Source organism: Sapajus apella, unplaced genomic scaffold (assembly GCF_009761245.1).
Source record: "Sapajus apella isolate SASKATOON/1434 unplaced genomic scaffold, GSC_monkey_1.0 scaffold35, whole genome shotgun sequence".
NCBI classification, from domain to species: Eukaryota; Metazoa; Chordata; class Mammalia; order Primates; family Cebidae; genus Sapajus; species Sapajus apella.
Window position 1 is genome coordinate 248,357 of NW_022436975.1, and position 17,250 is coordinate 265,606.

The window sequence follows — 17,250 nt, forward strand, 5'->3', positions numbered from 1 at the left end:
GACACTGCTATTCACGGGTAGCTCTTCAGGTATTCAGGGCAATCAGGAGAAGCTTTTCTGAACATTTCATAAAGAAATATGTAGGTAGGATTACAGGAAGTAACCTTAGCTTAAAGAGTAGCAACTGAATTATATAAAGCATTGTGGTAATTACTTTTTAAATTTAAAGTTTGGTTGGTTGGTTTTTGTTTTTTTTGTTTGTTTGTTTTGTTTTTTGAGACAGAGTCTCACTCTGTCGCCAGGCAGGAATGCAGTGGCATGATCTCAGCTTACCGCAACCTTCGCCTTCTGGGTTCAAGAGATTCTGCTGCCTCAGCCTCCTGAGTAGCTTGGACTACAGGCGTGCACCACCACATCCAGCTAATTTTTGTATTTTTAGTAGAGATGGGGTTTCACCATGTTGGCCGGGATGGTCTTGATCTCTTGACCTCATGATCCCCCCGCCTCAGCCTCCCAAAGTGTTGGGATTACAGTTGTGAGCCACTGCACCTGGTGTAAAGTTTATTTTTTAAAGAAAAAGTGATATTGTTGAAAATCCACCTGTTTAGAGAATTGTAGGATTTTAAAATTGTTTTTTCTGGTCAGCTCCCTTAAATATATGCCTGTACTTCTCATTTTACACATCCCTTCTCCCCATTGCATACATTACCAAAAAACTGTCAGATTTCAAGTTAGAGAAACAACAGGTCTTTTTCTTATCGTTTTGACTGCCCAATATTGTAGAATGTCAAAGAATTCCCAAAAGGAGTGGAATTGTGGAATCACTGTAACTCTTAGCATACAGCCTGTGGGACACCGCCTGTGGTGAGGCGAAGCTATAGAAATGCACCTGAACTGTCGGGAGCCCAGGAGTTAGGGTGCCGCTGCAGCCTCACCCTACCCACCACAGGGGCATCTTTCTGGGATCTTTTCTTCTCCATGGTCTCCTTGCTAAACAGCTGCATTTCCAGTCTCCTACCAGGTGCTCTGTGTTGGTCCTGTGCACATTTAAAACTCCAAGTAGTATTTTCTTTCTCCTTTCTTTGCTCCCTAATATTTTATCTCTTTCAATTAGCACCATTATCCTGGTTGGCATGAACTTTGGCCTCTTCTAGTACATCACTTGAACCAACTGACTCTTTCTCTGAAGTGTTTTCATTAATAATACTTGGTTACTGAACTGTTTTAGAATAATAGTTATTAAAGTAATGGGACGGAAATGAATCAGCACTTACTAGTGTGCTGAATTACTTTCAGTATATTAAAATTTATTAACTTAATTTGTCAGAGCGTTTCATCAGTGGAGTTGGAGATGCAGACAAGTCAGAATTGCACAGACTACCACTGACCCCCAGACCCCAATGTCTCAAAGCCCTATTTAATGGGTGTGGGTAAATTTGCCCAAGTTCATCATTATTCTAAGAAAAACACTTAGAGCATTGTCCCCACTGCTGATGGTTCTGTTGATTTATTTGTCTTGATTTATTTGCAAGAGATTTATTTGTGTGCTCTCTTTCTATTCATGCACCTGCAGGCACACACTTGTATTTAATTATGCTTTAGAACATTATTTTTATAAGTAAAACTATATTTGTGTTTTTTAATTATAATCTTTATAGTTAATAGGAAGCTTGGGCTTGCCATTTTGATTATTTGCTTTTATCTTTGTGACTGAAGGACAGAAATTCCAGGTAGTCTGTTCATCTTTTGCAGTGCAGTGTTTCAGTGACCTTGGTAGAGCTGAATACCACCAGGTATTATTAGTGTAAAATGTTCACGTTTTGATATATGGTATTTAGTTCTCTCAACATACATGAAGTTCTAAAACTGGAAAGAGAATTTCCTGAACAGAAATGACAGCAGTTTATTAAGGATTCCATTTTTCCCCATCGAATTCTTATGACATTAGCACGTATTGGTTTGTTGAATTAATTAATGAATGAGAGTTTACTGCTCATTTTTAAGCCCACCCAGCCCCCTCAGTAAAGCAAAACCATCAGTGTTTCTGGTGAAACTACTCTCAAATCTTTGTTGTTACATAGTTGTATATATACCTTTTTGTTAGCCTTTGAAAAAGCATAGCTTTACTGATACTTTGTTTTCTGTTTACTTTCAAAATACTAAAATAAAGCTTTTGTGTTACTTAAGACTAACAAAACAAATCTAGCATTGAAGAAAAGTTGGAAATATTGTTAGAAATCACTTTTTCTTTTTTTAGTACTTCAGTGTAATTTGTATAGAAACTGGTATCCACAGGCTGTAGTGCCCTTATACCATGTTTAAAAATATTTTTTTTTTCGGTTAGTGGCAAATATTTTAAAATTAGGAGAATTCACTTAGGTTTCAGATTTCTTTATCTTCCCTTGAAGAAACTCTGCTTGTTATTGGGCAGATTGCCCATGTTGCGGGAAGCAATTCGCTCTGAGCAGCAGCTGCCAGTTTAAACAGATGCGGGACTTCCCTCACACCCCTGCCATCCTCTCCTTCTTGTCTCTCTCACCCTCTGGGGCTGGAGGCCATGAACTCAGACCCCTTGCTAAAAAATTCCATTGGCGACCCAAGTCAGTGACCAGTGATATATTTTTGTTTATCTAGATGGCCTAAGAAAGATTTCTGTATTTCTTGTTCTGCCCATTTTGGAGAACAAACATCCCTAGTGACTTAACAGACTGAAATATTGTGTCTTCTCCTACCCATGACATGGCTTCCTGCCAGTCTCTCTCTTTTGTTCCTTCTCCTTCCATTTTGTTTTGTTTTGTTTTGTTTCCTCATTTGGCCACTGTCTGAATCCTCTAGATGGCTTTTATACTCTCTACTTTTAATTTACTAAATTTAAAATGTTTTAAAATAAAAAAAATACATACTTACTGAAAACATTTCAATTAGAACAGTGGTTAAAGCAAAGAATAATAATATCAGCTCCCAGAAGTAATCATTAAGTTTCTTGAGTAGCCTTCAAGAATATTTGTATGTGTTCTTCTGTATTTTTTTGGTTTTTCCACCTTATACATTAGTTTTATCACTTTCTGTATTTTTATCAAGACATAGATCACATTGTTTCTAATGGTTGCATAATGTTTTCTTGTATAAATACCATAACCAGCACTTGATTAATGGATGATTCCAGTTTTTTTGGTTTGGGGTTTTCTTTACGTATATTATGCTGTGGTGTGCTTCTATGTACATATGTGTATGGACAGTTGAGTTGAATAGACCCTGTAAGAGAATTGAGAGGTTGAAAGTATTTACATTTAAAGTTTTAATGTATATTGCTTTTAGTCTTCCAGTACAGTCACATGAATTCACTCTTTCTGTCTCATTGGCCAAGTGCTTCTGCTGGCGTGTGGTTGCCAGGGAGACTGATCATCTTATATTGGTCATTTGTATCACATTTCATTGCAATGCCTGTGTGCATATTTTGCTCATTTTTTCCATTGGGTTGGCTTCCATTTCTTATTGATTCATGGCAGTCCTTTGTACATTGAAGAAAACCAACTGCTTGTTAATAGTGGGAGTTTTTTTTGTTTTTTTTTTTCCTTCGGTCCTCTTTTGTTGTTGTTGTTTTACCAGTTTGCTGTTTTTTAAATGTTTCCACTTAGGGAAATTGTTGGACACGGTTTTAAATTTTTATGTGGTCAGTTGTTTCTTCTGTGGATTTTGTGTCATAGTAGAAAAACCTTTCTCCAGTTTACAATTGTTTTTAAAAATGCATCCATATTTTGTTTTAGTTCTTTATAAAAATATTTTGATTTTTTGAGCTGTTGGAAATTAATTTTGGTGTAAATAGAAGGGATCCAGTTTTTTTCTCTCTCCAGAAAGGTAGTCAGTTGTTCCCAAGTAAGTTTATTTTGCTCAGTGATTTGGACTCTTATTTTTATTATTTTTACATGCATTCTTATTTCTATTTGGGTATTCTGCTGGAGTATCACTTCCGTTTCATTGGATTGTCTGTTCCTGTGTTGGTACCAAGCTTTTAATATCTATAGTTCTACAGTATGATTTATTATTTGGTAAGTGTTGCCCTTCATTTATTTTCTTTTTTAGAATTTTCCTTGCTTGAATAAAAAAAGCTTGAAGGAAATTCTTTAAATTTAATGGGGTAATTCTACCTGACGTAAGTACTCATATGCTTTATATGTATACTTTAAAATTTTTTGGTTATACTGAGGGTCCTAGTTATCAACTGTTGCTTTGAGATTCACTACACGCCTTCATCAGGTGTGTAGGCCTGGAGAGGCAGGACAGTGTTTTGGAAGAGTGGAGTCGGGATCAGTGGGAAGTGGGCTGCCTCTTGGCTCTGTTACTAGATTGCTACGGGGGCTTGAGCAAGTCACCAAAGTGTCCTTCATGTGTTTCCATGTATACATGGACAGCCTCTCCCAGCATAGTTACTCATATTTAGATACAGTGAGTAGTTTTCCATCACTATATTTCATTCAGCTGTTGTGAGGAATAAATGAATTAATACATGTGTAAGTACTTCAAAACTGGTAGAGCGTAGTATAAGAACATGATGATGATGATATTGTTGTAGTTATTTTTCCTGTTTTACTTTAGTTGAAGGGAGCCTAATTTTTTCTCATGTTCCAGAAAATAAGAAGGAAGAGAGCGAGAGAGAGAGAGAGAGAGAGAGAGAGAGAATGAGTTTGCTGCTAGAGAGAGAGAGAGAGAGTGAGAGAGAATGAGTTTGCTGCTGTTGCCCCAGCCTCCTCACCCACCAATTTCTGCTCGAGAGCTGAAGGCAGACCTGTATGATGAGGGGATATGTAGGCTGAAACTTTGAAACTTGAGGAAGACTTAGGGAGAGATTTGGGGTGGGAATGAGGAAGCATATTCTAGGGCAGGAAGGGCTGTGGTGTCCACAGGAAATAACATGGTGTAGAAACCTAAAAGCAGGTCAGAAGGGCTGGGGAGCAGTGACGAGGTAGACAGCTACCAGTAGAGGCCTGGTGGGTCCAGAGGCCACCTGAGGCCTTAGAAACCACAGGGCAGGTGGGGGACATTGAATGGCATCCTAGATGTACTGGGAAGTCGTTTATAGGATCTAAAGGAAGGGTGTGGAATGCTCTGACTTAGGTTGTTCTGATTGTTGTGTGGAGGGCAGACCCTGGCAGGAGGGCAGGAGCAGAGCGAGAGATTAGCACTGAGTCGCAGCCATTGTGGTGCCAGGTGGAAGTGGGTGGAGAGAAAGGTGCACATCCTGGCTAGTTTTAGAGGTAAAACTTACTCATGAATTGGAGATCAGGGGATTTCTGATGTGCACCTGGGTAGCATGTGGTATTATTGATACAGGTGATATTGGGCCAAACAACTGGTTTTGAGGAATATATTAGGAGTTTGATTTCGAACTTGTTGTATTGAGATATTTGTGAATATGTGAACTGAACCCTTTAAGAGAAGATGGACAGTTCTGAAATGGAGAGAAGTTGGCCGGGATATTTACAGTGACTTCCTGCATTAGCATTTCCCTTCTTTCAATACATCCCATATGCAGTCTCCACAGCAGTCTTATCAGCATGCCTTTTAAGTTCATCCTCCTTGCCTACTCAAAAGCTTTCTGCTTTCTTCAGGGATATCTAAACTCTTAAACCTGACACTCAAGATCCTCCACAGCTTGCTCCTTATCCAACCCATAGGATTATGTTTTTCTTGTTACTGTCTCTTGGCTCCCAGTATGAACTCTAAACTCTCAGTTGTCTAAACTTGTCTATAGATCATGAAAGTCACTGTACTTTCCTGCCTTATGTGGTTTCTGCTCTCTTTTTGAGTCTTTATCAGTTGAGAATTTTCCAATCCTCTGAGGCCCAGTACAGGTTTTACCTCTTCCACTACGTATACTGGTTTTAGATCAACCGGAAATAAGGGCTCCATTTTTTGTCCATTTGGAGAATTAGTGTGAACCCTGCTTATGTCTGCTTTATTTTATTTCAAGCTCTTTATGGAAGTGTGCCTCGTCATATTTTCTCTATTACATAATACCTTATACATGGTGTGTACTGAATAAATATTTATTTAATGTTTTCTCTATTTGGAGATATTTTTCAGGTAATTAGCCTCTTAGTTGCAAGTAAAAGGAACTAAGTGTAGCTGTTTTTTAAAGAAGAGAAAATCCACTAGAACAGTACTGCATATCTTGAGTAACAAAATAAAGTTGAAGGATGAACTGAGCCTTGGGGCAGCCCTGGGAACCTCACCAGCAGAAGCTCATGGACTTTTCATCTAGAGGTGTGTCATTAGTGTAGCTTAACTTCCACTTTCCAGACTCAATTCAAAATCTTGAGGAAAAGAATCTGATTGGCTAAGCATTGGTCAGTTGTCTACCTGAGGCCAATCAGCTTTGACCCCTGAAACAGACTTATCCTAGACACATGGCTGCTGCAATGTGAGATGTCCCTAACCCCATGGCTGCCAGAGGTTGAAGGATTTCTCTCTATGGATAGAAACATTTTCTCTCTGAAAAAAGGAGTCAGAAATAAATTGTGACAGATTTGTACTACAGCAGTATTGCTAACTTTGGAAACTGAGTCAGTATTGAACACTTTATGGTTTTGAGAAATTGTAGATGGTTTTAACCAAGGTCATGTTAGTATATTGCAATGGAAATGGGACCAGACTATTGTCTTTGTTGACTGGCTTCATAAGAACAATTCCTTGCCTCATATCAGTCTTGCTGTTTGTGATATTTACTCATTAAATCAGAAGACTCCTCCTTGCAAACTTTCTTACATCAGGAGGAAAAAAAGTCCTTGTGGTAATAATTTTATTGCATTTAAACATCAGCAGATTATGGTAATAGCTACATAGTCATTTTTGCTCTGTGCATTTGACCATTGCAGTTGTTTTTCTGCTATAAAAGATCCTTATTTATTCATCTATATTATTTCTATAACTGGGCTATATCTCTGAAAGAAGTAACCTTCTGTGAAAGTTTCAAGAGGGCATCAGTTGGTTAACTTTGCAAAAACAAATTTAAATCTTTACTTTGTTCTTGAAAGTTATCATTTATTTAATTATTTTTTGTAAACATGATTTGGTAAAGGATAAAAATTTCCAAATTTTACCCAAGTACATTGGGTCACCATGTAGCAGCAGTAGGCTACCTATCAGGAATAACTGTGGTTAAGAAATGTGATTGATTTTTTTTTTAAGGTATGGGAAAGAATGTCAGTGGTGTATACCAGGTCCTTCTTCTGTCACTTTAAAATTTTAATAACAGTTTTCTAACCACCTTCTCTCCATGGAACACATAGATCCAGATGATTGAAAAATTCATTTTCTCTCCTACTAGAGAAGTGAGTAAAGGATATGAACAAACAGGAAGAAATTTGAAGAGCCATTCAACAACTACAAAGATGCTCAATCCTGTGAATGATCAGGGATGTGCACACTTAAACAGGAGAGATATAACATTTCACACCAATCAGATGGGTATAAATTTAGAAGCTTAAAATTACTCAGTGATGCTGATAATGTGCCACAGCTTTCAAACACTGCTGATGGGCATTGCTGTCAGCACAGTGTCTCTACAGAGCCATCTCACAATTGCCAGTGTAGTTGAGAATGGACTGTCCAAGAATCCACTGGGTAGTGTCTACCACTGAGGAATCAGCATGTACGTGCCCAGTGAAACAAGTGCAGTACATACATGTTACAGTATTGTTGTAATGTGAAAATTTACAAAATTCTTAAGTGTCTACCAATATTGAAGCAGATAAGTAAAAAGTGATATAGTCAGACTCTGGAATACTTCATTGCAATGAAAATTAATGAGTTACAGCTGCTGTGTCCTTGCAAAATAGTACGTTTGTATGTGTGCAATTAAAAAAAAATGAAAGCAGATGATAATGAAATGTCAAATTCGGGAGACAATTGCCTCTAAGGAGAACAGGCACAGGAAGAAAAATACAGGACATTTCAACTGTGCCATTAAAAAAAAAAAAAATCTAAAAAAAATTTGCATCAAGTTAAAATTTGACAAAAGGCGATGGGTACATGTACTTGTTATTTTTTTTCCCTACCTTTCTGTGCCTTTAAATGTTTCATAATAAATAGTCATTATCTCTAATTCTTAAAATATTTCTCAAAGAATTTTTCCATTTTTGGATGATTAAACTGGGAATGGGGGAGTCAGGTTGTCCAAAGTAACAAAGTAATTAAATAGTTGAGATGAGATCAAAAACAAGTATGTCTTGTTCCAAAACTCATTGCCCTTCTTTCTCATTAATCTGATTCTACAACGTAGAGAGGAAATGTAAGCTTGAACCTATGAACCTGCAGTCACCTTTGACCTATCTCTTACTATTCCCTCTCTTTTCCACCCTCCCTGGCACGCACATGTCTGTGCGCACATGTACACCTGCACGTACCATCCCTTTCTGAAAGATCATGTGTTCCTCATAGTCAGGCCCAGGCCAAGGCAGCTGGCGTCCAGTGAGCAAGTAGGTCCACTAGGTCCTCTCTGTCTGTGGTAGGAGAGTTCTTCCATGTTCATCCGGGATTATGGGCATAGGGGGATGTTCTAAAATACAATTTGCTAAAATGGTGACTTATAGTTATCTTTTCCTAAATGTGTTCCTTCTAGCTTGGCTCCTGTTAGAAATGACTACATGGGCTGGGCACAGTGGCTCACACCTGTAAACCCAGCACTTTGGGAGGCCGAGGTGGGAGGATGGCTTGAACTCAGGAATTTGAGACCAGCGTGGGCAACAAAATGAGACCTTGTCTCTACTAAAAAATTTAAAAAATTAGCCAGCCATGGTGGCACACATCTGTAGTCTCAGCTACTTGAGAGACTGAGGTGGGAGCATCACTGAATCCCAGGAGAGTCGAGGCTGCAGTGAGCAGTGTTCATGCCACCACGCTTCAGCCTGTGCACCAGAGTGAGATCCTATCTCAAAAAAATAAAAAACAAACCAAGTAAATAAATAATTTAAAAATGACTACACAAAGGATCCAGGATTTGCTCTGTGGGTTAAGACAGTATTTGTCTTTTTGGTTGTCTACAGAAGACATTTTTTGTGTTCCACATTGTCTTTTATATAGAAATCCTCTTAGAAACCAAGAAAAAGGTTTTACTAGAAAAATAAATACAAATTTTAAAATACTAAATTTGAAACCAAAAGACATATAAACTATAGGGGCTAAAAAGAATAGCTAACATTTGCTAAATGTTTAATATGTTAGCATTTATTACTCCATCTCCAATTTGAAGATGAGGAAACAAAGGTATAGGGAAGTTAAATAATTCCCTGAGGTAGCCCACTAGTAGGGAGTAGGGCTGAGACCACGACAGTGTTCAAGTCAAACACCACCTTTATTGGGAAAGACCTTCTAGGCTGCTACCCCTCCAAGTGATCTCCATTTCTACATCTGCTACATGCAGGGTGCATTTGGAATTGTCCATAACTTACTTTGTATGTTTAGTTTTTCCTTTAGTTTTTAAATTGGGTATAAGGATGCAGGAATATGAATGGACTTAAATTTTTTTATACTACTGTAGCAGCTAACATAGCATGTGAGTAGTTGGCATTCAGTATATTCCTAGATATTAGCTAGGAATTTTTGTTCTCCCAGCTAATTTTTGTGTTTTTAATAGAGATGGGATTTCACCATGTTAGCCAGCCTGCTTTCAAACTCCTGGCCTCAAGTGATCTGCCTGCTTCAGCCTCCAAAGTGCTGGATTACACCCACCCAGCCAGAAACAGACTGTTTCTGACACTTAACTCTTCTCTTTCCCTGTGCCCCTCCTGGCTTTGTTGCCCTTCTTATGTGTTCTCCATGGAGCCCAAGCAGTAACACCATGGCACCATTCCTACCACAGTGTTTTATAACTATCTGGGTTTGGCCTCCCCCATCCTTACAAGCAGCATGAATCCTCTTTTTTTTTTTTTTTTCCCCCCATTTATTTATTTTATTGCATTTTAGGTTTTGGGGTACATGTGAAGAACATGCAAAATTGTTGCATAGGTACACAAGTGGCAGTGTGATTTGCTGCCTTCCTCCCCATCACCTACATCTGGCATTTCTCCCCTTGCTATCTCTCCCCAGCTTCCCACCCCCCACCGTCCCTCCCCTATTTCCCCCCAACTGACCCCAGTGTGTAGTGCTCCCCTCCCTGTGTCCATGTGTTCTCATTGTTCAACACCCGCCTATGAGTGAGAACATGCGGTGTTTGATCTTCTGCTCTTCTGTCAGTTTGCTGAGAATGATGGTTTCCAGGTTCATCCATGTCCCTACAAAGGACCCAAACTCATCGTTTTTGATGGCTGCATAATATTCCATGGTGTATATGTGCCACATTTTCCCTATCCAGTCTATCGTCGATGGGCATCTGGGTTGGTTCCAGGTCTTTGCTATTGTAAACAGTGCTGCAATGAACATTCGTGTACACGTATCCTTATAGTAGAACGATTTGTAATCCTTTGGATATATACCCAGTAATGGGATTGCTGGGTCAAATGGAATTTCTATTTCTAGGTCCTTGAGGAATCGCCACACTGTCTTCCACAATGGTTGAACTAATTTACACTCCCACCAACAGTGCAAAAGTGTTCCTATTTCTCCACATCCTCTCCAGCATCTGTTGTCTCCAGATTTTTTAATGATCGCCATTCTAACCGGCGTGAGATGGTATCTCAGTGTAGTTTTGATTTGCATTTCTCTGATGACCAGTGATGATGAGCATTTTTTCATATGTTTGTTGGCCTCACGTATGTCTTCTTTTGAGAAGTGTCTGTTCATATCCTTTGCCCACTTTTGAATGGGCTTGTTAGTTTTTTTCTTGTAAATCTGCTTTAGTTCTTTGTAAATTTTGGATATCAGCCCTTTGTCAGATGGGTAAACTGCAAAATTTTTTTCCCAATCTGTTGGTTGCCGATTCACTCTAATGATTGTTTCTTTTGCTGTGCAGAAGCTGTGGAGTTTGATTAGGTCCCATTTGTCTATTTTGGCTTTTGTTGTCAATGCTTTTGGCGTTTTGGTCATGAAGTCCTTGCCTACACCTACGTCCTGAATGGTTTTGCCTAGATTTTCTTCTAGGGTTTTTATGGTGTTAGGTTTTATGTTTAAGTCTTTAATCCATCTGGAGTTAATTTTAGTGTAAGGTGTCAGGAAGGGGTCCAGTTTCTGCTTTCTGCACAGGGCTAGCCAGCTTTCCCAACACCATTTATTGAACAGGGAATCCTTTCCCCATTGCTTGTTTTTGTCTGGTTTGTCAAAGATCAGATGGTTGTAGAAAGGTTGTGTTGCCTCCGAGACCTCTGTTCTGTTCCATTGGTCTATATCTCTGTTTTGGTACCAGTACCATGCTGTTTTGATTACTGTAGCATGAATCCTCTTTATCGTTGCATGTGAGTCCCCATCCCAAGCCACTTGTGGTTGGTTATTTGTTGACTTATTTCTAGGATGTTGGTTCTCAGCGGGGGGTGATTTTGTCCCCAGAGGACATTTGGCAACTCCTGGAGACCTTTTTTAACTGGTGAGGCGGTGCTCCTGTCATCTAGTGGGTAGAGGCCAGGGGTGCTGCCAGGCACCCCATCGTGTACACTATGGCCCAGCTCATCATGGTCCAGCCCCAAATGGCGAGAGTGCCAAGGTTAAGAGACAATGCTTTAGGACAAAGGGCAAAACTTTAGGGCACTTAAGACTTCTTATAACAGAAAAAATGAAATTATTTAAATATGGAGTTCTTAAGTAATGTGTAAAGGATTTAGTGTCAAAGAGCTTCATTCTGAATCTGAACTGCTCTGGATCTTTTGGTGACCCATTTTTAATGTTTATTCAGAAGCTCTCATGTGAGGCAGACCTGTGTCCCAGTGATTACTAATGGATTAACAGGTACTTGGAGTGAGTTAGGCACAAAACTGAAATGGTGAGGACAGTAGAACTAAGCTCTGCATTTATTTTAGAAATTTAGGCATTTACTTTTTCTTATTTACAGTGCATCTGATAGAAGGTGACTACTCAAGCAGTTTTTTTGACGAGGTATGGAGATGGATGGTTCTTTTTTTTGACTCTTAGAAAGAATTTGGCTGGGTGTGGTGATTCATGCCTGTTAGCACTTTGGGAGGCTGAAGTAGGTGGAACACTTGTGGTCAGGAGTTTGAGACCAGCCCTGGCTAACATGGTAAAACCCCTTCCCTACTAAATATACAAAAATTAGCTGGTGGGCATGGTGGTGGGTGCTTGTAATCCCAGCTACTTGGGAGGCTGAGACAGGAGAATCGCTTGAACTGGGGAAGCAGAGGTAGCAGTGAGCTGAGATCACGCCACTGCACTATAGCCTGGGTGACAGAGTAAGACTCAATCTCAAAAAAAAAAAAAAAGAAAAAGAAAAAAAGTAATCCTCAGAAAAAAAGGCCTTTCACTTTATGTAGATTAGTTAATGAAGTAAATTCTAGTACCACCCCCAATATTTAGGTAGTAAATAGACTGCTAGTGCATCCTAACTGGAAGTTAAGAAATTAAAGGATGAATTGTTGCTAACACAGAATGACATGGGATTGACCTATACAATCAAGTATAGGAAAATAAGATCTTCTTGTGCTTTAAGGTTTTAGCATGTGTCTCAGTAAAGACAGAAAACGTCAAAAAAGTTTTGATTCTTTCCTCCAGAATTGGCCATATGATATGTTTTTTTTTCTTTTTTGTAGGCCATATGATATGAATTCTTGTTTTATAATCCAGTTTTCAAAAAATTATTTTGGAAGTTTAGAAATCTCAGTCAGAGAAAGAAGAAACACTTTAGGAAATGTTAGGAAAAGGAGACAGTGACTCATATTCTTAAATAGTTCCTGTTGATATTTGCAATTTCAAACTAGTCTCTGGAAAATATGATATAATTTTACTGAGAGAGTCAAGTCTTTATCTTTATTCTTGGGGATTCCTTTGGCAAATTAAATGATTTACACCTGAAGAGGCAATTTAGCTTCATGTTAAATTTCAAAGTCCAAGAAATACTTTCTTTCCAGTAGTTGTCAGATTCGTAGTGACGATCATCAGCCTTTCAGATGAGTGTTACTAGTTCAGTTTTGGAGATTGTGCTGTCTTGTAGTTTGCTGAAAGAAGATTGAAATATTTGTACTTACTTTTGTGGGTTCTATGAGATAAAGTCTGACTTACAGTTGATTTAACCTGTTCTTGTCTTTGTCTTGGTTACTTTGGGATTTTGTCAGAACAGAGGTTTAAGCTGCAGATACTGTATTCAAAAAGCTCCTTCAAGAAATGTAACTGTAAGGGAATGAAATGATGTAAATAAATGTGGACTTGAATAAAATACTTGTTGTATTTAAAAATATGCCTTTCTCTTAATTTTTTTCAGCCAAGTTCTATAGAAATTTTAGAGTATTCATCAGATAGTGAAAAAGAAGATGACTTGGAAAATGTCCTACACATTGATTCAGAATCCCCTCACAAATACCATGTGGAGTTTGCATCAGACGCAAGACAGATTATGGAGGGACTGATAGACCCAAGAACAAAGTCAACAGAGACCATCCTGCATACACCCCAGAAACCCACAACTAAGTTTCCCAGGACTCCAGAAAATTCAGCAAAGAAGAAGCTTTTAAGGTTAAATTATACCTTTTTTAAATACTCTTTTTTTCTTCTCTTTCTTTAAAAACTGAAGTATCTAAAATGTTAATTTTAAGATACTTACATACGAAATCCTAAGTTCTGGAGCTGATTAATGGAACGTTCATCCAATTTGAGGGTCATGGGTTCAGTCATGGCCAGCAGATGTGACTGCATTTTTTAATGGAGATTTATTGTTTGGCTTAACAAATTTTATTGAGAGTCAGTGTTCTAGGTACCTTGGAGACAAGTGAATAATTGTTCCAATCTTGAGTAACTTACAATCTAAAAAGGGTAATGGAAATATGTATAGATCATGTCAGACTACTTTTATGAGAGAGATCTGCCAGGACAACACTTGCAAGTGCAAAAAAGTGTGAGAGAGCAGAGACCCATAGATAAGATGTGTCTGGTGTGCCATGAACTAGAGTGTCATTCAGGGGCTGGGCTGTGGCCATGGTGAGCAAATCAGGAAAGATATGTGAAGGAGCCTGTAGGGACCCTCCCCAATCCTGTGTGATACAAGGTCTCTTTGTTGTTTAAATCAAAAGTATGGGTAACAAAAGCCAAAATAGACAAATGGGACCTAATCAAACTCCACAGCTTCTGTCCAGCAAAAGAAACAATCATTAGAGTGAACTGGCAGCCAACAGAATGGGAAAAAATTTTTGCAATCTACCCATCTGACAAAGGGCTAATATTCAGAATCTACAAAGAACTAAAACAGATTTACAAGAAATAAAAAACAAACCCATTCAAAAGCGGGTGAAGGATATGAACAGATACATTTCAAAAGAAGACATGTATGAGGCTAACAAACATGGAAAAATGCTCATCGCCACCTGTCATTAGAGAAATGCAAATCAAAACCACATTGAGATACCATCTCACGCCAGTTAGAATGTCAATCATTAAAAAATCTGGAGACAACAGATGCTGGAGAGGATGTGGAGAAATAGGAACACTTTTACACTGTTGGTGGGAGTGTAAATTAGTTCAACCATTGTGGAAGACAGTGAGGTGATTCCTCAAGGATCTAGAACAGAAATACCATTTGACCCAGCAATCCCATTACTGGGTATATACCCGAAGGATTATAAATTGTTTTATTATAAAGACATATGTACATGTACGTTCATTGTGGCACTGTTTACAATAGCAAAGACTTGGACCCAACCCAAATGCCCATCGATGATAGACTGGACAAGGAAATTGTGGCACATATACACCACGGAATACTGTGCAGCCATAAAAAATGATGAGTTCGTATCCTTTGTAGGGACATGCATGAATCTGGAAACCATCATTCTCAGCAAACTGACACAAGAACAGAAAATCAAACACCACATGTTCTCACTCATAGGCGGGTGTTTAACAGTGAGAACTTATGGACACAGGGAGGGGAGCATCACACACTGGGGTCTGTTGGTGGGGACTAGGGGAGGCACGGGGTGGGTAGGGAGGTTGGGGAGGGATAATATGGGGAGAAATGCCAGATATAGGTGACGGGGGGATGTAGGCAGCAAACCACATTGTCATGTATGTACCTATGCAACAATCCTGCATGATCTGCATATGTACCCGAGAACCTAAAGTACAATAAAAAATATATACATATTAAAAAACCCAAACAATGCCAAGCAAAGACCCAGTGAAAATAAGAAAGAGAACCTGTAGGAAGCATTGCCACAAATGCAAAAGTAGTAGAGCATTTCAAGGCAAAGGAGTTTCAGTAGAAAGAGTAAATGTGATCATGAAGAGTGTAGGTGTTGGATCCACGGATTATATTGTCACATCATGAGAAGACAAGCAGGGCCTGTGGCTGAAGTAGCACATGGTTCAGGGAGTGAGGATGGAGCTGTGGCTCCTGTGTGGGAGCTGGGGACCAGGCAGGAGGGCTTTGATTCTTCTCTTTGGGATTGCCAATCACATGGAAAAGATCGAGCCTCTAGAAAGGGTGCAGGGAATAGGAGAGACATTTTGAAAACAGCAGGGGTCCCAGTAGACTGAGAGCTTGCACCATGGTTCGGTCAGCATCCTGGAGAGGAGGTAGGCAAGGAAGGTGGAGAGGGGAGCCCCAGCTTGAGGACACTAGTGGACGAAAGAGCATGAGGATATGGCCAAGTCTAGTGGGATGGCCAGGGCACAGAGATCCATTCGTGCCTACTCACCGTAAGACAGAAGGCTTTATGCCCAAAGTGACAAAGTTGTTGCCTCAAAAGAGAATGTAATTTGTAATAGTAATAGGATGTCATTTGTAATAGAATGTGATTTGCAATCGTCTCTGGGGAGAAAGGAAAAGGAAGCCCATTAAAGGGATTACCATGTCTTTGTTGATGAAGGTGATGTCATGCAATTACAGAAAGTCACGTCCCCAACCTTGCTGAGGGCCTGCCACTTGCCAAGCACTGTTCATGCACAGAAGCAAGCAAAGTGAAATGGTTGCTCATAACAGAGAGCACAGGTTATTGGAGCCCCACCTGTGTCAAGGGGAGGCTAAAAAGGAGCTTTGAAGTCAGCTCCTTTAGATGTCAAGTCAGAGGAGAGAAACTTTATGAAGAAAAAGCAGACTAGAAATGAGTTGTAATATTTTTGAATCTTTATCCTGCTTTACTTCTCCATGTTGATTTTATAGAAATGTTTACCAGTGTTGAATTGATACCAGTAATCTTTGGAGATAGGTTACAAATCTGTTAATTTTATAGAAAAGATAATTAGGATATCTTAACTTGCTCAGTGAATTCATCATATTTTTGTTCCATTGGAGTTTTGGCTTTTATAAATAACTTGTCTGGCTACATTCAAAAGAGTTAATTTGGATGTAGATGGCAGGGCCTTCCTGAACTTTTGGTATGACTTGATTTTTTTTTTAACATTGAATAGGCTTTTACTAGAAGTAAGATTGTTGATTACAGGATATGGTGTTTCTGTTCTTAAGTTCAAGTGCATGTAACCCGAATACCCTGCAGGACAGGGCCTAATGGCCAAACTCAGCTGGAGACACAGTTTGTTTGTTTTTTTTCCTCCTCCTCTGTGTTTTTATTTTTTTATTTTTTTTTATTATTATACTTTAAGTTCTGGGGTACATGTACAGATCTTGCAGGATTGTTACATAGGTGGTTTGCTGCCTCCATCCCCCCATCACCTACATTAGGTATTTCTCCTAATGTTATCCCTCCCTAATCCCCCCACCCCCTGCTATCCATCCCCTAGCACCCCACCCCCCAACAGACCCCAGTCTGTGACGTTCCCCTCCCTTTGTCTGTATGTTCTCATTGTTCAACACCCACTTATGAGTAAGAACATGTGGTGTTTGGTTTTCTGTTCTTATGTCAGTTTGCTAAGAATGATGGTTTCCAGATTCATGCATGTCCCTGCAAAGGACACGAACTCATCCTTTTTTATGGCTGCATAGTATTCCGTGGTGTATATGTGTCGCATTTTCCTTGTCCAGTCTATCATCGATGGGCATTTTGGTTGGTTCCAGGTCTTTGCTATTGTAAACAGTGCCACAATGAACGTACATGTACATATGTCTTTATAATAAAACAATTTATAATCCTTTGGGTATATACCCAGTAATGGGATTGCTGGGTCAAATGGTATTTCTGTTTCTAGATCCTTGAGGAATCACCTCACTGTCTTCCACAATGGTTGAACTAATTTACACTCCCACCAACAGTGTAAAAGTGTTCCTAT

General features: G+C 39.2%; 1 protein-coding gene across 3 annotated transcripts in view; it reads left to right on the top strand.

Annotated features, from left to right (window-relative positions):
- SPIDR (scaffold protein involved in DNA repair) overlaps positions 1-17,250 on the top strand; it is a 468,259-nt gene that overhangs the window by 113,897 nt on the left and 337,112 nt on the right. The window contains exons 1-2 of one of the 3 annotated variants that reach the window (XM_032296342.1): positions 4,645-4,745; positions 13,298-13,548. In XM_032296342.1, the coding sequence (XP_032152233.1) occupies positions 4,731-4,745; positions 13,298-13,548 (266 nt within the window). In that variant the 5' untranslated portion in view covers positions 4,645-4,730. Of the gene's footprint in view, positions 1-4,644; positions 4,746-13,297; positions 13,549-17,250 lie in introns of those variants that run through there. The other 2 variants (XM_032296341.1, XM_032296343.1) reach the window with 2 other exon arrangements.